Source organism: Glycine soja, chromosome 17 (genome assembly GCF_004193775.1).
Source record: "Glycine soja cultivar W05 chromosome 17, ASM419377v2, whole genome shotgun sequence".
Classification (NCBI taxonomy): Eukaryota; Viridiplantae; Streptophyta; class Magnoliopsida; order Fabales; family Fabaceae; genus Glycine; species Glycine soja.
In genome coordinates, this window is record NC_041018.1 from 20,240,699 (window position 1) to 20,264,450 (window position 23,752).

General features: G+C 34.6%; 2 protein-coding genes and 1 pseudogene across 4 annotated transcripts; 1 reads left to right on the forward strand and 2 right to left on the reverse strand.

Moving 5' to 3' along the window:
* Positions 1–2,770: 2,770 nt before the first annotated feature.
* Positions 2,771–7,778, reverse strand: LOC114392706 (probable disease resistance protein At5g66900). 3 transcript variants are annotated; one of them, XM_028353923.1, is made up of 6 exons: positions 7,654–7,778; positions 6,201–6,430; positions 5,064–5,464; positions 4,585–4,952; positions 4,073–4,278; positions 2,771–3,946 (listed from the first exon to the last, which is right to left on the reverse strand). In XM_028353923.1, the coding sequence occupies exons 2-6, from the start codon at positions 6,400–6,402 to the stop codon at positions 3,120–3,122; spliced, it is 2,004 nt and encodes a 667-aa protein (XP_028209724.1). In that variant the 5' UTR covers positions 6,403–6,430; positions 7,654–7,778; the 3' UTR covers positions 2,771–3,119. The 3 variants fall into 3 exon arrangements, with proteins under 3 accessions (XP_028209724.1, XP_028209725.1, XP_028209722.1); XM_028353924.1 differs by lacking the exon at positions 7,654–7,778 and adding an exon at positions 6,597–6,674; XM_028353921.1 differs by lacking the exon at positions 7,654–7,778 and having other exon boundaries at positions 6,201–6,587.
* A 4,680-nt stretch (positions 7,779–12,458) lies between these two features.
* Positions 12,459–17,594, reverse strand: LOC114391536 (annotated as a pseudogene).
* Positions 17,595–18,126: 532 nt separating this feature from the next.
* LOC114391537 lies at positions 18,127–21,323 on the forward strand. Its single transcript, XM_028352534.1, has 3 exons — positions 18,127–19,703; positions 20,141–20,212; positions 20,279–21,323. Exons 1-3 carry the CDS (start codon positions 18,127–18,129, stop codon positions 21,321–21,323), a joined length of 2,694 nt encoding a protein of 897 aa, XP_028208335.1.
* The last annotated feature ends 2,429 nt before the right edge of the window (positions 21,324–23,752 follow it).

Sequence of the window (23,752 nt, forward strand, 5' to 3'; positions counted from 1 at the left end):
TTACAGGTTTCACTTCCTTGGTTTTTGCCAGTTTTCGGTCAGATAGTAAGATCGCTCGAATGAAATTTGTGTCCTTATCTTTACTTACCTTTTTTTTCAATAAAAGATAAGTAAAGAAGGGCAACTGTCAGGCCCTAATTTCGTCCGGGGACTATCATTCACTGATGTTTTGATTCTCATTAATTGAACTGTGTTGTTCAACACCAATTACCGCACAAGACGAAAGATCGTTCGATGTTTTAGTCAAGGATGCGAAAGATACAAAAAGGGAGGGGCAAAAGGGTCATTTCAGGGAGTTTTCTGGACCCTGACTTGCCCAGGCTAGCCTCTGGCACGCCTGGGACCCCATATTGCTTAGGGCTGAAGGAACCAACTCGCCTGGGCAAGGTGCCAAGGTCCCAAATGCCATTTTTTGCTATAAATAGGCATGAAGGAGGGCTGAGGAAGGGGTTCCAGCATTCAGCATTGAGAGATTTTGAGAGAAATAAGGGAGAAGAAGAAGAAAGAAGAGAAAACGAAGTCGAGGCGCTGCCGAATTGCGACTGTAATCAACCTCTACATCGTTCTTCATTCAGTGTTCTTCATTCATCATCCGGTTAGTGTTTGTCTTTAAGGATATGAACATGATCTATGCACCCTTAGGGGTCCCCTTTGTTGTTCTGTGCATCTTCATCTCCTTCTATCATCAGTAATCTCTTTTCTTTTATAAAGTAAGTTTTAACCGATTATTAGTGCTGCAAGTCATCTTTTAAAGAGATTGAAGTTAATAAAGAAAACTGAGATAAAATCAACATATAATTGAATTTCTCTCCATTAAAGCCACTTGAGATCGTTCAAGGTCCAATGCCTTAACGACCTTTTTTGTTTTTGTTAGTTAAAATGAATCTTTCAAAAGCCTAAGACCAAGTCAACACACAACTTTCTTGCTTTAAAGAACTACGTAGGTCTGAATTCCTCATCGCACCTAAGGATACATAGGAGCAAGGGCAACACCCTATCGACCCCAACAAAATAAAAATATAAAAGGAAAAACTAAATAATATTGAAGTCACGTTTTTGCACACTCGATTAAAGGTTTTCGTCCCTTGGGACGAGCACGTGGGGTGCTAATACCTTCCCTATGCGCAAATAACTCGTGAACCTTTATTTTCAAAATTCACATATCTCTTTTTGGTTTTTCTAGCGTTTTCCTCGAATAAACGTTGATGGCGACTCCAACGTGTTTTTCTTTTTGGAAGACACTCTTTTCATTTTGCCTCTCCCTCCCGTCGTAGGATAGGTTGTGATAGTAATCAATTTTTTTTCTTCAAATTACATATTGCCCAATCAGAAAAGAATTTTTTTAAAAGAAAGTTAATTCTGGTCTTTTTTTTGTTTTGGTTCTATACACCTTTCTTTGATCTATTAGAAATAATGACACATGAGGGTGAAACATATAATTTTTTTGGTGTATTGTATCATTCTTTAGTGCTTCTCATTTACTTTTTACTTTCTTATATGCTTATCTTTATCTTTCGAAATACCTTATTTTCAAAAAATTCATTCTGATATTTTATCAAAAGGTTTTTACATGCAAGACAATTTTCTTATTCAGAAGGAGCATCTATCTTGCACCCGAAAAATGAATAACCAAATCTGTGTGACAAGTAACAACGGATACTGTAATTTTTAAGGGTAGCTTCTAGAGGCAGCAATATTATTATAAAGTTAGTGCCTATATAACTAATGTAAAATTATCTGTATAATGGAATATAATATGTATAATATGACGTTGACATGCGTAAATATAAATCTATTGACAAAACTGGATGTAGGATGGAGACACGTGGAAAGCAATAACATTTTGCTATAATTGTTTGGTGCAATATGGATGGAAGAAAGGCAAAACAACAGCAACAAAATACAGAAGAATTAAACACGAGGAATTAAAGTTCCTAACGCAACAGTAAAATAGCTGTCTTTGGTGGCATCATAGTTGAATCTTTTTTAATTTTAGTCTTATCTTTATAACAGATTGTAATATATATTATCAATTTGGTTTTTCAGTTGTTAATTTATAACTGATATGTACAGGTAGCTCTATTTGAATTCCCACTTAACTTAATCACTAATTAAACTACTATTTATTAAGTTTCAACTTTAAATATGGTAATCACATTCAGTTTAAAATAAACTATACAAAATGGGGATGTAGTACATATTTTATAGTTGATGAAACTGTTGAAGACCTCGTAAATATTCTAGGTATATAGTGCACCGTTTGAATTTATCCATATTTTATTTCATAAATCCTTTAAGCTAGTCATGCAAACTATAACCAATAATTTTTTCGGCCTTTTGTTCTGACCCAAGAATCACGTAAGACATTGTTGTACAAATAAACTGATAGTATTTCTAATGGGGTGCATCCAAGAATAATGTTTTGAAATAGAATAATTTTCCCAAATTTGTAATAACAAAAGTAAAATGTAGAGCATTAAGGTTGAAACCTGTTTTTCAGTTCAGCACTCTAATTATTGATGATCAAAACAAATAAAAGAATCAACTAACAAAATTCACAATTTCCTTTTTGACAACAAAATTCACAGTTTCTTAAGCACGCAAGAAAGAAACCTAATATGAAGGTAATAGTCACTCACAAAGGTACACTCAAACATTACCACTAAACATAATATGCAGTGGTCACTCAAAAACATCAGTTCGGAAATGCTAAACCGTAAGAGATATATGTTATGAAACAAGCGTTTTAATAAAATTGGCTCAATTGTAATTTAAAAAATAAAAGAAATTTGATTATTTATGATAAAACAATATACACGAATTTGTACTAATAAGCAATATCCTAACACTTCACAATATACAGGCAATCAACCTAAACAATAACAATCTTTTTCCCTGTTTTGCCTTAGACATATAACATAGAATTTTTGTTTCTCTAGTTCCTTAACAACAAACCAATTGTCTTCTTCGGCACCGACCAACATAGATATAGAAGTTTCCTTTTAAAGTCTTACCATAAAATTGTGCAACACCAAGACTTATTTGTTTTCTTCACTTTCTGGTGTGATCAACCACAACTTGCAAACACAATGAATGTAGCATGAAACAGGTATAAGGACTTAGGAGTGAATTTCATGAAGCCAATTCAAGTTGACATCAATTTGAGGAACATATATCTTCAGATTAGGAAGCATATCTTTGAAAGCTTCCCACGAAACAGTCGTCTCTTCATCACATACCACCTCCTTTAAATTCTTTAGATTGACAATCGAGGGTGGCAATTCACACCTTGCACAACTTGTCATGTACAGATTTCTTAGATTGCAAAGATTACCAAAGTTCTCTGGTAAATTTGGAAGGTTAATGCAGTTTGAGATGTCCATATGTCTTAGATTTGAAAGTTTTCCAATAGAATTTGGTATCTCTTCCAAATCAGTACAAGAACTTAGCCTTCGAAGTTTCAAATTGTCCAAGTTTCCAATTTCTTGAGGTAATGCAGAGAGCTTATGGCAATTGGTAATACTGAGCATCTTCAAGGTGGTGATATCACATAGCCCCTTAGGCAATTCTACCAAATCTTTGCAATAGTCAACATTCAAATCTACTAGATTTGGAAAAGCATATGAAATTAGCATGTTTCTGTTTCCAAAAGCCTGTCTTGTATTACACAAGTAGAGGGATAACTTTTTAAGATTCTTCAATGTGACAAAGGGAGGAACCCAAATCCGCTCGAATCTGATTCTTTTAAGGTGGGATAATGAGCCAAACAACTCTAAATTGTTCATTTTAGAAGGATGGAAACCATAATGCATGACTATCAGAACTTTTAGTTTCCTCATTTCTTTCAGTAACTTTGGAAAGGTGCACTGATTAGTTTGAAGGTTTAAAATCAGAACCTCAGCTTGAGCAGGTTGCAGGTGGGACGAATATGATGTGCAAGTTTCATCTGCAAAAGCAACCCATATGGTGTCAATAGTAGAAGAACAAATGGAAGATCATAGCGACTTTCTTTTCTTTTAACCATCTTTACTTTGTATGTAATGTCAATACTTTTAAGAGAAAGGTAACTAACCAGTTGATATAGACAATGTCTGTGCAGGGATCTGTTTTTCTCTAGGCCACCATTCAGGTTTATTTTCTGTTATGTCAATCATCAGTCTTTTTCTCTGTTCAACTTGTTCCTGGTTGCTTTGATGAATTCCGAAGTCTCTTAGGATATCATGAAGGATGATGAAATGGTTATTGTAGTAGTAACTGTCTGTGTCACTGGTATTTTTCCTGGAAAATTAGCAAGCATTAATTCCTTAGGGTGAAAAATTCCCTCACAAGATTAAATATAAATGCTCTCTATTTGATAGAAAACTTACAGATTTCAACTTCTATCATCAAAGTAAGTTCATAAGAATGAATGCGAAGTTACGGAATGAAAGAAGTTTAAATTCTCAAGTTAAATTGTAACTATGGAATAATATATAAGGAATCAGCTGCTCCTCTCATGAGCTAACAAGCTATTGAATTATTTGTGCTATAGAATATAATAGGATAAAGTGGTTGAGATGAAATATAAGTAGTCATTGAATGTACCTTGTTACTAAGACATTAACCAGATTCATGGAAGCTAATTTGTTGACAATGGCCACTGTTTCTATGCCGTCATTATCTAGTCCATACAACTCAACCCACATATCAACAAGAGCAGCAACAGGAATTCTTTGGTCTTCAGGAAATAAAGCTAAGTCCATGAAGCACTCTTTGATGGTGGGATTATCTTCCAAGACATCTAAGATCTTTTGGAAGGAAGTAAGTAATTCAGTGTTAGAATCAAGTATAGAATGACCTTGTGACAATTGCTCCACCATCTTTTGCCACAACTCGTATGGTCGATTACTTAGTGATCTACCAATCACTTTTATGACAAGCGGTAAATTTAAACCCTTACAATGTCTAACAATCTGCAATTCAGTGCAAGCAAATATAGTTTTAGTTCAATGAGAAAATAAAAATTTCTTCTAAAAATTAAAGTATGGATTACTTGTATAATGTCAGAAAGAAGGAACAAGCACCTTTTGGACAACTTCTTCAGGAATATTTGAGCTGTTTTTTTCTAAGAGTGCATGGTGACGAAAAAGGGTCATTGCATCTTCATGAACAAGATTTTTTAAGATAAATGGAGTGCCAAATCTAGGAAATGCTACCCTTGAAGTCACCAAAATTTTATAATCTGATATCTGAACTTTGACTTTCTCAATGAAGCCTTCTGAGCCAGGCCAAACATCATCCAAGACCAACAACATTGGACTTACATCAATTTTCCTCAGCAAAATTCCCAAATGATTAACTGCATCTTCATCGCTTTGAAACGCAGGCACTTGACACCCATAATATTCAAATAGTCTTTCGATGATAATCTTCAGCTTAGGCGTTTTTGAGATGGTGACAAATAAAATATTTCCCTTGAATTTACCTAGGGAAACCAAAAAGATTAGTAATCCCAGGAATTCTTTCTACAATAATCTTAAACTGTGCATGTATTGCAAGAAAATAAATTACCACATTAACATTATATAAAAATGAACATGAATTGAAACCAAAATAACTAATGCTCATGATCAAAAGAAAATGCCTCTCTATATTTGAGTAGCATATGCAAAAGTTAGGAAATGATATCAATATTCAGCAATCTTGAACTCTGCTTTAAGGTGTTCTCTACATTTCAGAAATATATAGGGCATTAAAGCATTCCGCATACAATTAATTTCACCTATTGTTAATAAAACTTCCATTTTTTATTGATGAACACCATCTGAAATTTTGCTAATTTCCAATGAACCTTTTTTTTACCGTGAAGAACATGCATTAAATATATTAATATATTTAATATCAGTAATAAATGAATCTCTAATTAGTGAAATTTTTGTTTTGACTCTCTCTACCATCAATTAAATGATGATGTGTCACTTTAGGTCATTACGTCATTGACAATAAAGACTCAAAACAAAAGTTAAGTTTTAATATATTATCACCTGATTGATCATAAAGACTCAAAACAAAAATTTTAATATATCAAAAACTTGAAACGATAAATTTTTTTCTTAAGAATCTAAAACAAAATTTACTCATTTATCAATCATATTAAACATATTTAAATCTTAATTCGTTTATCATAGAAGAGAACCATAAAGGAGTTAGTTACGACATACCTATGACTAGTTCATCCCAACAAAGCTTTGTAACCAAAGTGGTTTTTCCCGATCCACCTAAACCAGTCAGCACAATGATGGACACGCCTTCTTTAAGAAGTTCCATTTTCAACTCACTCAATGGTGCATCCAACCCAACAATGAATTCTGGTTCTTCAGGAACATCAAAAGGACGTTTTACTTGTTGTGCCGTCTCTTCCATGAATAACTCAACTTTTCGAGTCCTTTCTCTATTCATTCAAACAAAGATCAAGTTGTGAGAAACATAGAAACTCAACATTGATACATGAGCATGAGCATCTCAAATTGAAAGCTTAGAACAAGAAAAGAGACCCTATAGTTTTTTTTTTTTTTTTACATTAAAATGAGAGAAAAAATTGTATTCGAAATCCATACTTTGGGAAACGTATAATCTTATCTTCTTAGCTTATTCTAATCTATCATATTCATTAGCTAAAAGCAATAAAGCATATCTTAACAAGAAAGTTAGCTAGTTAGGAAGAAGTTATATGATGATGATTTATAAAAAGAAATTATCCTTTTACCTTTACCTTTACACCTACTGGCTTTCTCCCTATTTCTACTACCGTCATTATTTGTTTTGAGACAATTTATCCATATATTATTCCTATTTGAACAAACATTTATAAATGAGTCCCTATGAATTGTTGAAAATATGACAGTGTTCGATTTCATATATTCTTATACCTGACACTAATTTCTTGTTTTAGTTTCAACTAACAAAACATCTCCTTCACGTTATTTTGTTTTTCTACGTGAAAAAAGAAGAAATGAAAATATATGGATTCTGGTTGGTATAAACACTTTTCTTTTTAAATTTTATACCTACATGGAAAAAAATAATCTGACATTGCTATAATTCGGCAAATAAGCTGTAAATATATTTTATTAGGATTAAAACGAAAAACAATAGTGTCAATTGTTACTAAAGTTTTAATTTAACCTTTAATTTGTGATAAATTAGATTATTTTATATCTTAAATAAGTTTTATTTTTTTTCTCAAAACAAGTTCTTTTTATTATATTTTAATAATATATATTGCATAAATGTTATATGATTAGATATAATAGTTTCAAATATTGTATTTAAAAACATGTTTAATTTACAAAATCATGTGAAAAAGCTGAATTGTGAAACGCTAAACTAACTTTAAAACGCATTAAAAAGAAACAATAAAAAAAATGTTATATATAGCAGTCGATTAGGTGGATAAACTTAATTAAAATAATTGACTTCTTAGCATCAACTAGAAAATATATGTATCTACTGCATTGAAAAGTTTGTACAAGAAGAACTGGCGTTACAATATTCAAAAATATAACTATATAGAAAATTTTGGGAACTGTAGGACAAGGCAAAGTCTATTGGGAATAAAGTTAAAATAATATTATTGTAGTAAAAAAAATGGGACAGATACGTACAACTATGTACCTTAATTAATTGAAGTTACGAGCTTGATGCCTCCTTTGGATGTGTCTTTCTGTTATGTGTTCTTCTTGTTAATGAGAGCTGCACCGTAAAGCACAATCAACAATTGAAATTATGAAAGAAGTTCTTATATAGGGTAAAAGATTTGTTAGCATCGCAAGACAGACATATTTATAGCCAGCATGATGCATGTCCTGGTAGTGTATTTGATCTAATACCTTAATTAACGTACGTGTTTTACTTTTCCTTTTTGCATTGTCTTTGAAATTTCTTTGCCTGATACATAAATATTTATGTTTTTTAATTACTTAATAAATATTTTTCATTTTTATTTAACTTTTGTTTTTTATTAAATTAATATATATATATATATATATATATATATATATATATATATATATATATATATATATACTTTTATCTGTTTCTCCTTAGATGTTAATATATTGGATTGGGTGTGGATGTATGATTTTTTCAATATGAAAAAGCACAACGAAGAAGATGGTGCGTGCACTGCACCTATCGCACACCCTTCCATTTAATTTCTGCCATGCCACGTATATGTAAAATAATGTAATAATGTATACTAATAATTAAAGTTGTTACATCTACGATGTTGCTTATTGATTATAATAATTAACCCCCATGGCCTCATAAACTTTTCAAATATAGTTTCTTGTTTCTCAAGAATTAATCCATATTATTAGTAGTGTTTGTTTTTGTTTAGAAAGGTGCATAATTTAGTAATTTTACTGTATCAATACAGAAATCGCCTCGACAGACCCGACCAAATGACGCAGAAGTACTCGTTTTTGACGTGGAAAGAGTTTAAGCCTCGGTTTCGGTTTGTTTGCTGATAAAAAAAATTAAAATAGTAAAATGAAAAGTTAAACAATGGGATTTATATTTCTATACTATAATTTAATTTAAGTTTAAATATATATTTTTCATAATTTAGTATTTTTATTTTTTCTGCAAAATATTAATTTTAATTCTCGAAAAATTCATTTGTTTTATTTTTTATCTTTAAAGTATTTTAAATAAAAAAAATTCTTCAAAGTATTTTTTATTGTTCAAAGTATTATTAAAAAATTTAATAATAAAAATAAAATAAATATATTTTATAAGAATTAAAATGAATAAAATTACAAGAAAAAATAAAAAATACTAATTTATAAGAATGAAAAAATATATTTAATTTTTTAATTTAAAAGATTTATTTTTTATAAATTTCTTAATAATTGTGCCTAAAAATGAGATAGTGCCATAGTGGATTTATGCGACACACACAAAAAACTTCATATCAATCAATTTAAATAAGAGGGTGACAGTTGTTGACCCAGTCTGTCGAGTTTGGTCTTGTAGAATTAACGAATGGCCAACACGTTCCGTTGAATCACAATGTAGTAGCATATTTGCATTCTAGTTTCTCTCTCTCAAGCATATGTCAGTTCGCCACATTTTCCGAAACCTGTTTATATTGGTACAACATGTATGAAACTAAAGAAACAAAATAGCTGTTACAAATCCGCGGAATGTGGTAGCGCTAATGCTTCCACGACCCCATGAGGAGGTTTCCTCCAAATTAAGATTCCTTGATGCTACCCATTCAGCGTTAATATATCGGATATGCATCTTGTTAACTTCACGGGGAATATGACTAATTAAGATGTTTAAATTGCCATTGCGGTGAATGAATATGAAAACATTTATACTGTGGGCAATTGTGGGAAAATGTAATTGATGTGGCCGTCAAGGTTTTAAACATGAGTTCATGACCGTAATTTGGGTCGTAACTTCAAGATTTTTTAATTGTGTTTGCGACTACAATCCGATCGCAATTGGAGACTGTATCGATGGTATTTATTTGCGATTTATCACAATATTAACAAACATGACGAAACAGTAACACAATCACCACCGATATTTACAACGTTGTCGGTCACAATTACAGTCATGATGTGGCTAAGGTGAGTCAAAATGCCTTTACATTGTGGTCCCAATTGCTGTTGCCATATTTAAACCCATGTAATTAACACTTAACAGTAACCTGCCAAGCTCTTTTTTCTTCCTGCAAGCTTTATAGGAATAATACAGTCTTTATGCAGCAGATGCATAGTGGAGGCAGTTCGTCCTTCCTGAAAGGCTGTAACCGCGCATGCAATTAGTCACGCATATATTATAATGACTCCACAACCCGCGTCCCAACAAAACTGAAGCCTCTCTCTAACACTTTCTTTGGTTGAAGCTAGGAAGATAAGAGATGCTTGTGACTTGTGAGGCAGAAAAGAGATGGAGTAAAAGTATATATGTCAGAAAAAAAAGTAAAAATAAAAGTTATTTAGTTGATTATAGAGAATTAAAAAAAAAGAGTAAAAATTATTCTTTTTAGTTATTATTATTATTAGCGAAATCGCATAGCGTGTGTCTGTCTTTCTATTGTATTAAAATTGATATATTATAACCAATTTTTCACATTATTTAATACTTGGTTAATTTTTTAAAAACTAATTTTAATTAACAGAATGATAGAAATTTAAAATTCAGACTGCAAGCTCACTCTTCAATTATTATATGTTTAATTATTATTTATTTTTTCTTCAATATTGAGGCTAGTAACTACTGCATCCCCAATCATGGATTTTTTCTGCAATATATTCATGTCCAACCGAAGAAGAAAAAAAGTATAAGTAAGAATTGAAGTAAAATAAAATATTATACTTTGATTGAAAAGCAATATTTTTTATTTGACGTCGTCAAATGTGAAAACCGTAAATATGAGTCATTTTTTATAATGGAAATATCTTTAAAAATGATTATTTAGTTAGTCGTTATTCATGCTTAATTATTAAGAATTAATATTTTTTTTTTTATTTTGGCTTGCAAATGAGAAAATGAGAGATTAAAAGCAAAAAAGATGCAAAAATAATAATTATTTGAAAAAAAAAGGTCCAGCCCAACACGTGCCCAGCGTGCAAGAATAATAATTATTTGAAAAAAAAAGGCACGTTGAGCACGAAAACAATCACTGGCGTTAAGCGATTAAGAGGCACGCTGAGCGCGAATACAAGTACCCGGGCGAAGCGCGAGTACGCAAACCCAAGTCCACTCCAGCAACTACAAAAAGAGAGTCAAACCAAGGAGAAAAGACACACCGAGTGTCAGAACACTCTAATACACACCTAAAACCACTACTACAAAAGCAGCTTATTACGTCAACAATTCAACGACGGTTTCAAAGAAACGTCGTAGAAGCTCAACCGGTGGCATATCCGTAATTAAGGGCTTCAGAACGACGACGTTTGCCGCTACCCGTCGTAGACATCCAGCTGTTGTGGCGATTCGTATTTAGCTGGGTAAGTTACAAAGACGGTTTTTTGGAAAGAACCGTCTTTGTATCGTAAATGGTAGCACGTGGCAAGCATGTGAGTGGGCCGACGAGTATACAAAGACGGTTCACTAGTGAGACCGTCGTTGTTTTTAAAGTACTTTCACGTGGCAGCCACGTGATTTGAGGATTTAAAATCCAAAGACGGTTTTATCCAAATACCCGTCTTTGGATTGTTGGTGGTTTCACGTGTAGGCCACGTGATTGGAGGCGTTAAAATACAAAGACGGTTTTTGGCTAACACCCGTCTTTGTATGGTTACAGTATAAACACGTCATCAAAGACGGTCCTGTCGCAACACCCGTCTTCGTATTGTTTGTGGTACACGTGGATTGCACGTGATTTAATGCGTTAACATACAAAGACGGGTTTACCCGAAGAGCCGTCGTTGTATGTTTAGTATAGACACGTGGCGGCCCCCTGGTGGTTGTTGTTGTCATTCAAAGACTGTCTTTGGTAGGACCCGTCGTTGTATCCTAAATTCTATCACGTTTACGACATGTGCTTCTTACTATCTCTTACGTTGGCGCGCCGTATCACTTCTTTTCTCCATTTTTTTGACTACTCACTATTGCTTTGGCACCCTAGCTACACAGAGCATCTTCTCCGACAAAGACCATCGTCTCCGACAACCACCATCTCGTATCCGTTGCGTCTCGTTCCGTTTGAAGCCGTCGCCGACAAAGGTATGGGTGCATTTAGCTCTTCTTTGTGTATCCCTTCATTTGCATGTGTTATATTCCTTCATTCATGTTATGATTCTGCTTCGTTGTTGTCTCAGGCCCTTGGTTGTTGTTGGTTGTCTTCATCGTGGTCTACATTGTACTGTTTAAGGAAGATAAGCTGGTTCCATAAGGTAAGATACATTGTGTGTTTTGTGAGAGAAAGTACGATTTTTGTCTACCTTCTTATGTAATCTGCAGCTATGGGTTGTAAATTTTTTTTTTTTTTGCGTTTCAGTGGGGTTTATGTGGGGCTCGTTGATGAAGCTGACTTGCGGGCAGTGAGTGAACGACTTTCGGGAACAGCCTGCTGCCATCCTTCATCAGTGGTGTGTCATCCTGTGCCACATTATCAGTTTCGTTGAGCGTTTGGTCTAAGTTAGTACACTGAACTTGATGAAACCCATGATGTTTAATTTGAGCTTCAGATTTACTGTCTTCATGTTTAGTTGTGTCTGTAATTGAATAAACTGGAGAATAAATTATATATAAGTATGTTGTTTGTAAAAGTTTTATTTGATGAATTACATAAGTAAATTGATTTATTTTATAATTGTCGTTAAGATGAAACATTTTGGTAGTTGCAGTAGCTTGTATGAAATGTTATGAGTACTGATGGAAAGAGTTGAATCTCCCTCTGAACCCCTTTTCAACTCATCCCCTAACTAACTCTCTAATTATTCAACTAACTATGGGGGTTACATATTAATACTGGTGATTTCTGATTCTGATCCTGGAAAGGTACTTGAGCCACTTCTAGAAGTCCTAGAATTAAAACTGAACATCTTAACTTCATCAAAAGAAGGGTAACCACTGTATGGTAAAGCACATTCAACTCTAGACCACGTAGTAGCTGATCTTATTTTTCCAAGCAAACTCATTTCCATGTTATCTTCATCAGACTCAATGCTGTCAATTTCCACCTCCAAAATTTTCACAACCTGCCTCATTGTTGGTCTAATACTAGGGTCTGTATGTGAACACAACAAACCCAAATGAAGCAATCTCTCACCTTCCTCTATGGTGTATCCCCCTTTAGCCTTCAACCTTTCATCAACTGCACTGTGCAATTGGCCTTGCACCATTAAGGACATCAGCCATTCAATTAGCCCCGGCTTATGTTCTTCAATAGGTCTTCATCCACAAATTACTTCCAACACCAATATTCCAAAACCAAACACATCAGACAAAGTTCACGCTGTTCCTCTTTGAATCACTTCAGGAGCAATGTATCCTAGTGTCCCTATTACTCTTGTTGTGCTGACCACTTGTCCCTGATGATCATGCATACGAGCCAATCCGAAATCTCCCAGCCTTGCATTCATGTCCTTATCAAGAAGAACATTGTTTGCTTTAATGTCCCTATGCAAGACCTTAACTTCCCAACCCTCATGCAGGTATAGAATCCCTGTGGCTACATTTTTCAAAACTTGAATCCTCTCTTCCCATGTTAGCATCATTCCCTCTTCACACTCAAATATCCATTTGTCTAAACTTCCATTGCTCATGAAGTCATAAACTAGAATCAAATTTCCCTTTTCTTTTTTGCACCAGCCTCTTAATCCTACTAAATTTCTGTGCTTCATTCTGCCAAGGCTTGAAACCTCGTCCAAAAACTCTCTCATCCCTTCTTCCCTTTCTTGAGGAATTCTCTTGACTGCAACTTCTACCCCATGCAAAACCCCTTTATATACCTTCCCGGTCCCTCCTACAGCAACCACATTCTCTTCAGAAAACCCCCTTGTTGCTGCATCGATCTCATGGAAACCTATCCTGTGAGGCCAATACTCCAGTTCCCAATCTTCAACTTCTTCTTGTGTCTTTCTTCTGCGGAGAACGAAAAATGCTACATAACCAAAACCAATGATTAACACAAACACAATACTGGTGACACCTACCGCGAAAGCTTGTGCTCCAGGAAACCACTTTTTATGATGAACAAATGAAGGCAAATTTTCTGTCACTAATGCATCACCAATTGAAAATTTGAATCACTAAAACTCCAAGCAAGAATCTTAGCATTGTCTATTATCCTCCCTGTTGAATAATTATTTGATATCAGTAGTGATGTTTTTGTTCTTCAACTGGGTGTTGACATCAGCCACAAACAGTTCACTTTTCCTGGTTCCTGATGCTGTAGTAGTCTTCGTATTGTGAAATTTGAAATTAATATTGTTGCAAAGGCAGAACAATGGAAATTTCAAAATATGAAAGTGCGAACTCACATGTGGAAATCTATCAATGAATTTTGCTGCATTAGCAACTTCAGTGGCAGCTCTGATTTCTTCATTTGTTGCCCCATCCTTACCATAGGCAATGTTTTCTTTGATGCTGCAACTGAAGAGTATTGGTTCCTGACTGACAAGGCCTATAAGCTTTGGTTAAGGATTGACCCCAGGCCTAAACCAGCAACCACTCCATCTTGCACTGCAGTCCTGTAAGCTTTGGTTAAGGATTGATTGTATTGAGCTATAGCTTGACTCTCGCCTGTAAATGATGCAACCTGCATTGGAGGAATGTGTATCTTTTATATTCTACTGTCTACAAACATGTAAAAGAACAAGATTGACAAGTTCCATTATGAAGATTGGCATACTTGTCGAATTGAATCAATTGTGCGCTCTACTACAGTTGCTGCTTCAGAATAAGCTGCTTGTCCACGGGATGGCAACTTTGCAAAAGTAAAGCTCATCATGGAACCAGAGATTACAAGAGGTGGAATACAAGATAGAAGGACAAGGGTTAGAAGCCAACCCTTGATGAATGCTATGACTAAACGTCCTAAAAAACATGCCACACATTGTATGAATTTTCCTACCTGGTATTATCACACAAAGGATAAAGAAAAAGTTAATTTTAATTTTTATTTTAATTTTGTTGTAGAGGAAATAGTGATGATTTGGTAGTTGTAGCTTTTCATTAATACCTTCTCTCCCAGGGCTTCTTGAATAAGAAGTGTGTCACCTGACATCCTTCCAACAACCTCACCAGTATTGGTTTCCTTGTCAAAGAAGCTGATATCTTGCCTTAAAATTGCTCTGAGCTATAAGCCTCTTATTCTTGCTGCTTGTCTCTCCTCGGTGGACACCCAACAAGCAACCTCTGAGTAATCGTTTACCCAACATATCCAACCATGAACACTCCTTCATACTTGATTCACTTCTTGTTTGTTCTTTTAATTGGTTACTTTCATCCGATAGTCTTCATGATGCAAACCATTTACCTTTCAAAATTTAACCTATACCTCAATTTTTTTCTTGTGTTTTTTGTGTAATTATATAATGAAAAGAGAATTTATCTCTAACTTAGAGATTTTTCATTTGTTGTTTGTATAAATGCTGTTAATAAAAATACAGAATATATATCCCTAACTTTTGGCTTGTTGTTTACATAAATGCTCTTACTAATGGAACGTGATTGAAATGAAGATAGTAAGACACAAAAATACTTTGTATAAATACTGAGGCTTGAAATACTCCTTGTGATTATTATTAAGAGAGTGCAAACTAAAGAAAATATTACTGAACTGAAATGGAACAAAACACTTTGGTTAAAAAACCTTAGACTTGATTTCAGCTGCTAGCCCTTATGGGCAATCCATTATTCATTATAGTAAATGTTAGTTAGTATCTTATCACATCATGCTAAAAAATGATTAGGTTGCTCTAGATCAGTATCTGTCTATGATCTATGGTTCCGATTTATTTTATATGCAACTTATGAAATTATAAGACTGACTTGGTAGGGTTGAATTGTCGATCTAAATAAAAAGAATTTTGTTTCAACTTGAATACATATTTTGATGAATTTTGTTTAAACTTATATTAATTTATTATGATGAATTATCTTAGATTCATGTTTCATGCATTTTGATGATATTAATTATATATATAATGAATTTATATATCTATTTTAAAAAGAATCTAATTTAGGAACATCTCTAATAAATTATAAGGTTGTATAAATGAATTAAAATTTATATATTCTCTTTTATGATCTCTAATTAAACTATGAAAAATTAATAAAATAACAACTAAGAAGCTGTCTATACTAGTATATTCAATTTTTTTCTTCCTACCCTTAAAAGTAAGAATCTGTCTTAATTTATTTTGCTTTTCTCAATACATCACAAGACCTATTTTTATTTATTATACCATGTGTTTTTTTATACATGTGTGTGACTTGCTTGGTCGGCTTTTCACTCAATGAACAATACTAGTGGCACTGTTTTTTTAACAGTATTTTTATCATTGATTGAAAAGGTTTAAAATTTATTAGGTGATGAGTAGTACTTCTAAATATATATACAAAAAGAGTTATTAAATGGCCTGTGTGATCCATCAAAATTCAAGATTTTTAATAATAATATATTTGAACCAATCATATAGATAATGTTGAAGAAAAAGATCCAGATAAATATAGTGTTACTAAAATGGTCTTCATTCCTATTAATTATTTAAGAACTTCAGTTTAATTCTAAACCATCATTTTGTTGAAGTTAGCAAGAGAAACAGAAGGGTACAGCAGAGGGGGCTTGGTGGGGGCTTGTTGTCTATTGTAGGGCAGGGTGGGGGCTTGTTGTCTATTGTTTGTTTTTGTTCCTGCTAGTACAGGATTCCTTCTATGTATATCTTGAAGTACCTCTGGTACTTTTTATTAATATAAATTATCTTTGCATTTCAAAAAAAATATATACTATTTAATACCTTTAACAACTAGAAAGAGTAAAAAAAAAAAATAAGAACAGAAATACCAAGATATTAATGGATGTATAAAATTATGAATGATTCATATATTACTAGGATGTTCTTATATGATAGTATTGATATATTGTTATACAATGTACAAGATTTATTTGTTTAATCATAATAAGTGCAAATTATTGTGACTGCTTTACTTAATGGATGTCTTACGATTGAATTTCATTGTGACACACAATATGTTATGCTTAATTTTGGACACCTTGTGGATTTTGCATTAATTTGTTGGATGTTTTGTGCAGTCTGGATGCTGTAAACCTGCAGAAGAATGCCAGTTTAGCTATGTGAATCCAACGACATGGACAAAGCCCACAAATGTGACTAATCAGAGCAATCCAATTGACTCTTGAATTTGATATTGAGTATTGAGGTGATTATTACATAACTCTCCTCATTAACCCGTGCTTAGGACAAGCTATATATAAGACCATATAGGTATATACAGTTCGCTAAATATCTAAACATAGCAAATAATTACTACCTTTTTAATAAGTTGCTTTTTGACAATATTTTAGCTTTTTTTTTTCTTGTTATATATGCTCTGATCTAATATGAAGTGGAAATTGAACTCCTGGTCCCAGAAAATCCTGTATTTAATCATGATAATAGTATTGTCTATGAACAAGCTGTTTTGCTTTATTTTTTTTCTGGGTTGATTCTGATATGAAAGCATTGACTTGAATTTGATTTCAAAGTATATTATGTGCTTAAGTATAGTTCATGTGATATTGAAAAATAATAAATTTGGTAGCTTTGTGTTTAATTTTCTTATAATCAGCAGTATGCAACTTGGATTAAAAAATTAAATTTCAATTTATTGTTGGTTGTAATTGATATGGTTAAGGACACTAGCATAACTCCTATCTTATAATTGTGAATTCAAGTATCCAAAGCTACCTTCCTCAAATAAAGTGCCTCAGATAAAACAACCCCAAATGAGTACACATCTGATTTCTTGGTCAATTGATGCCTCCTGAAATATTCAGGATCCAAGTATCCAAAGCTACCTTTCAAGGGTGTACTAACATGAACTTGATTGCGGATTCGATCTTTTGATAGCCACTTTGAACCCATTATCAATAACACCCTTGTAAACCTTTCCAAACCCACCTACCCCTATCACATTTGACTCATCGAAATTGTTGGTCGCTTGTTTCATCTCTTTTAAGGACAAATAACAGCACAATCCTTGAGCCATGGCTGATATGTTGGCACTACCAACACTCTATAATCAGATTAATATAAGGTCTAATATCTCCAATCCATTAAGAAATGTAAATATGGTAGATCCATTTCCTCTCTTTCTCGTTTTTGGCTTAAATTTCCCCCGTCCCTCTCTTCTTTTCATCTGATATGAAGTTGATGCTATGGACCTCATTCCCCTATTATATGTTCATTCTTCCCTACCATGTTCTTTTCCAATAAGTCCAAACATCTGCTTGGACATTGTTATTCTTAAACCTTTTCTCCATTTGTTAAATTTCGTTGTTTGTTTGTTCATTTGGCTTAGGAAAGCTGTGATTGCAAAGGACGAATTGTAGCTTCTTATCTCATATACAACATTTGTTGTTCTGCCTCCCATCATCATGCTCTGTATTAGACAACAATGAGCATGGACCGATCTTGGATTACAGCACCTCGCATAAGCGAAGCTTATCAACATGGGGTTGAAGAGTTTTTGTCATTTGCCGAAATACATTCAGCAACCACAGATGGCAACTTTTTCTGCCCTTTTGTTAAATGTGTCAACGGGAGGCGTCATTCGTTGGATGACATTAGATCGCATATGATATGTGATGGCTTTAGCCCGACGTACACAAAGTGGATATGGCATGGTGAGTTGGTTGGTCATACAGCAACATGTCCACCTCATCCGGTTGAGCTACAAAGCGGAGATCTCATGGAAGACATGATATGTGATCTTGGGCAAGAGGGCTTTCGGGAATGTCATGCAGATATTTACGATGCTCTTCAAACAGATGCGCATATGCCATTGTATGTTGGATGCAAAAGCTTTACTAGGTTATCAGCTGTGCTAGCTTTGGTTAACCTAAAGGCTAGATTCGGGTGGAGTGACAAAAGCTTCACAGAGTTGGTTTTGTTATTGAAAAATATGTTTCCTGAACATAACAGCTTACCGAAGAGTCACTACGAGGCGAAAAAGATATTATGTCCCGTAGGCTTGGAGTACCAAAGGATCCATGCATGTCCGAATGATTGCCTTCTCTACAGAAATGAGTTTCTGGATATGCGATTCTGCCCCACTTGCGGACTTTCACGGTACAAGGCCAACGATGGGGAAGGTACTGAAGGTTCAGCCACCGCTAGTAGTCGTCCAACAAAGGTTTGTTGGTATTTGCCAATAATACCTAGGTTGAAGCGGTTGTTTGCGAGTGAACAGGATTCTAAATACTTAAGGTGGCATATAGATGAAAGAAGAATGGATGGTATGATCAGGCACCCCGCTGATTGTACACAATGGAAGACATTTGACTCCTTGTATCCATCTTTTGCACAAGAGCCTAGAAACCTAAGGCTTGCGCTTGCCTCAGATGGAATGAATCCCTTTGGTAACTTGACCACCAATCATAGTTCGTGGCCGGTATTATTAATGATTTACAACTTTCCTCCATGGTTGTCCATGAAGCGCAAATATATGTTGCTCTCTATGATGATAGCTGGTCCAAAACAACCCGGAAATGATATTGACGTGTACTTGGCTCCTTTGATAGAAGACTTGACCAAACTGTGGGTTGATGGGGTTGAAGTGTATGATGCAAATGCTAAACGGTCATTCAACTTGCGTGCAATGCTCTTCTGTACGATTAACGATTTTCCCGCTTATGGTAATTTGAGCGGATACAGTGTCAAAGGACACCATGCATGTCCTATTTGTGAAAAAAATACTTGTTACATCCAACTAACCCATAGGAAGAAGACAGTGTATACAAGGCACAGAAGATTTTTAAGCCGAAATCACCCATATCGGCGTTTGAAGAAGGCGTTTAATGGAGATAATAAGGTTGAAATAGCTCCTGAACCATTATCTGCTCATGATGTTTACCAAAGGGTCAGAGACATAGAAACTACCTTTGGTAAGACACAAAAAAAGGACATGTCTGCGAAGAACATTTGGAAAAAAGGTCAATATTCTTCGATCTCCCATATTGGTGCAATCTGGATGTTCGGCATTGTTTGGACGTTATGCATGTGGAGAAGAATGTGTGTGATAGTTTGATTGGCACCCTCCTTAACATTAAGGGGAAGACAAAGGATGGTGTAAAATCTCGACAGGATTTGGTTGAGTTGGGTATACGGGAGCAACTACATCCAGTTTTACGAGGTGCTAGGACATATTTGCCCCCAGCATGTTACACAATGTCCACAGCTGAGAAAAAAAGTTTTTGTCATTGTCTAGCAAATGTCAAAGTTCCTCAAGGATACTCTTCAAATATGAAGAGGCTTGTGTCAATTAAGGAATTGAAATTGATTGGCCTGAAATCCCATGATTGCCACGTACTAATGCAACAACTTTTACCAGTGGTCATTTGTGGAATCTTGCCTGAAAAAGTTCATAATACCATCACTCGCTTGTGTTTTTTCTTTAATGCTATATGCAGCAAGGTTATTGACCCATCGCAGTTGGATATTTTGGAGAATGAAGCTGCCATTATTGTCTGTGAATTGGAGATGTATTTTCCCCCCTCATTCTTTGACATAATGATCCATTTAATTGTTCATCTGGTTCGCGAGGTTAGGTTGTGTGGCCCGGTTTATTTACGATGGATGTATCCGGTTGAAAGGTTCATGAAGGTGCTGAAAGGATACACAAAGAACCAATATCGTCCAGAAGCAAGCATAGTTGAAAGATATGTTGCTGAAGAAGCAATAGAGTTTTCATCAAATTATATAACTAACGCACAACCAGTCGGTGTTCCTCAAAATCGGCATCAACCCTCGAGTCAAGGTAGGGGAACTCGAGGATTTGATGTTGTCACCATGAATTTGCAAAGGCTGTCCCAAGCGCAACTATATGTGTTAAACAACACAGCAGAGGTGATGTCGTACTTACATTCTCACAAAAACCAATTGTCAGCTAAAAACCCAAGAATGAACAAGATGAGGTTGTTGCAGGAACATAATAGAACTTTTGTCAACTGGTTCAAGCAGTGCATTTTTGCCGATGCCACAGCTTCCGAAACCCTCCGACTATTAGCCCTTGGCCCAAATCTGAATGTGCCCACCTGGCAGGGATATGATATCAATGGCTATGCTTTCTACACAAAGTCACAGGATGAAAGAAGTACCATGCAGAACAGCGGGGTTAGTGTTGAGGGTGAGGCAGCTCACTTTAGTAGTGTTTCTGATAACAATCCCATTAACGCGTCAATGTCGTACTACGGAGTCATTGAAGATATATGGGAGCTGGATTACGGTCAATTTAGAGTTCCTGTGTTTAGTTGTCGATGGGTTCATGCGAATACAGGGGTCCGCAAAGACAAAACGGGCTTTACCTTAGTTGACCTAAAAAAAGGTGGTTACAATGATGAGCCATTTATAATGGCAGTGCAGGCCAGGCAAGTTTTTTATGTTGAAGATCCGTCTGACCCTACTTGGTCCGTGGTTATACAAGGCAGAAAATTTGATATGACCGACTATAGTCATTATGCACCCTTTGATGTGACTGATATGCCACCTGTCAATGACCAAATACCTGTGATTGAGGCCACCGACGAAGATGATGTTGAACATGCAATGAGACATGACCATCATGAAGGGCTATGGGAAAATAACGACACCTAACTGCCTTTCATTATAGTGGTAATGTCAACCTGCATAATTGCGTAATTTACTTAGAGTACAATAGTGTCAGCAATGACACCAATCAGCTTATGTCGCTCATTAACACAACTGACATTATTCCTCACCCACACCCCGCTTCCTAAATTAATCTATAATAACCACTCTCTTGCTTAAATATTCATACTTTCACCATTATTAAATACTCCATTTAAATTAGGTTCAACTAGGTTCAGTAAGTAAAAATAGGTTACTAAATTGATTCCATCTTTTTATATCCCGCCCCATAACTTCTTTTCATAATATTTACTAAGTTCATTTACTTTTATTATGACTTTATTATTATTCTCATTTATGATGAATATATAAGTATTTAAAACTAAATAAAATGTATAATAAAAAACAAAAACTGATTTTATCTTTAATTTTTATATGAATAAATAAGTATATTTTTTCTCTAAAAGTAGTAGTATTAATTAATAGTCTGATGTGTCTTGATAAATTAATACTCCTTTCACTCATTTCGTAGTATAAAATAAATACTAATTAACTAGCTAGCCCCGCCCATAAATTCATAGTTGTAATGTCAACATTATGTTTGTTTTTGAAATGTCGTTTTGCTTAGTGTGTGTTGTAGTCTGAAATTTCACAGATGACATTTCATGTTCCTAATTGATGGGTTTTTCTGGAACAAGACCATTACAGCAAGTGAGGGATCATCACCAGGAAACAACTCTCATTGTAAGTTTGCATGCTTAACATACCTTAGTTGTGTTTGCATCTCCAAAAGAATACTATTTTCTTATGAATGATGACTATGCTTTTGTGTTTGCATTCTGTGAATTTAACAATTATTTGGTCTGTTGATAATTTGTTTGATTAGTTTAACTATTTTAGTTATTTGATTATGATATAAACATGCCTAGGAAATGAATTTCGTAAATGAAGTTATCTAGTTAGTAGGACGAATTTTCACTATACTAACTGGTAGTATAAATTATGTTTATAAATTACTATAAATTGTTACATGTCTATCACATATAAATAAAATGTCTGATGTGTAAGACAGAGACACATTTAACATGTCTTAGAACTAAAAAAATGATAAATGACCAATGCCTAACAAATATTTAATTAGTCAAAATTTAATTTATTAAAAATGATAGTTTAAGAGTGAGACACATTTTACATGTCCTCTAATTAGTCAAAATTTAAGAAGTTGTGTTGTGTTGTGAGTGAGTTTGTTTAGTGAAGGGTGAGAGGGTTCTTATATAACTAGCTTTTCTTCCAATACCTTGAGCTGTTCTAGAATTTGTAACCTCTCTTCCTCAAAGTTGGCCAATGATTCCTCTAAATATATATTGGCAGATCATAGCACATTCTACCAGTGCCCAAGGAGAATACAGAACAGAACAAATCATGTGTATAATAAGTTCACAAAGTTTTTTTTTTTTTGAAAGGCAAAAGATATATTATATTAATCATAAAAACACAGCAGTACCAGAAGTACTACTGGTGATATACAACATGCAGAGCATCTAAAACACCCACCATACAGAATTAGACAACAAGTACCCCCCACACATGCTAATAGAGACTAATTTAGCCAATAAAATTTCCAAGATTACATGACCAGTAGTTAAAGGAAGTGCAGAAGTTTTTATCCCTGGACTTCATCCAAGACCACATAAGGAACAAAGCATCTTCCATGACTTTTGGTGGTTCAAATCTGTTGCCTTGGAAAATGAATAGATTCCTATGCTTCCAAATTGAGCTTGTTAAAGCAATCCACCATCTGGGCCATCTGATTTCATTCCTCCCAGCTCTAAAGCCTTCACAGAACTGGATGAAGTGAGATGCTGGAGAGGCTGCTAGGGGACCGACCACCCGCTCCCTGGACTTCATCCAAGACCACATAAGGAACAAAGCATCTTCCATGACTTTTGGTGGTTCAAATCTGTTGCCTTGGAAAATGAATAGATTCCTATGCTTCCAAATTGAGCTTGTTAAAGCAATCCACCATCTGGGCCATCTGATTTCATTCCTCCCAGCTCCAAAGCCTTCACAGAACTGGATGAAGTGAGATGCTGGAGAGGCTGCTAGGGGACCGACCACCCGCTTCCACCTCATAGATTCCCACCAGAAACCATAAGTCAAATAACAATGAAAAAATAAATGACCAGCTTCCTCTTGATGAAACCCGCATAAGGGGCAAGTCTGCTCCTGAATGAGAACATTTCTTCGTAGAAGGTTAAGTCTAGTGGGTAACCTATTTTTGAGAAGTCTCTACGATAAAATCACAGCTCTTGGGGGAATGTTAAGCCTCAAAATTGTCTTGAAAATATTAGCCTGAGGTAGATCTCTGTTAGCAATAATTAACAATCTATAAGCTGATCTAGTTGAATATAAGCCCGAAGGTTCAGCTGATCTAG

Excerpts from the sequence above, each read along its gene's own strand:
- LOC114391537 (XM_028352534.1), top strand. The coding sequence starts at position 18,127 with ATGAGCATGGACCGATCTTGGATTACAGCACCTCGCATAAGCGAAGCT. Across the intron at positions 19,704-20,140 it reads CATATTGGTGCAATCTGGAT|CAAGGTTATTGACCCATCGC; the intron begins GTTCGGCATTGT and ends TGCTATATGCAG. Across the intron at positions 20,213-20,278 it reads ATTGTCTGTGAATTGGAGAT|GTTGTGTGGCCCGGTTTATT; the intron begins GTATTTTCCCCC and ends TCGCGAGGTTAG.
- LOC114392706 (XM_028353921.1), bottom strand. The coding sequence starts at position 6,438 with ATGAATAGAGAAAGGACTCGAAAAGTTGAGTTATTCATGGAAGAGACG. Across the intron at positions 4,953-5,063 it reads CTGAAGAAGTTGTCCAAAAG|ATTGTTAGACATTGTAAGGG; the intron begins GTGCTTGTTCCT and ends ACTGAATTGCAG. Across the intron at positions 3,947-4,072 it reads GACATTGTCTATATCAACTG|ATGAAACTTGCACATCATAT; the intron begins GTTAGTTACCTT and ends TTGCTTTTGCAG.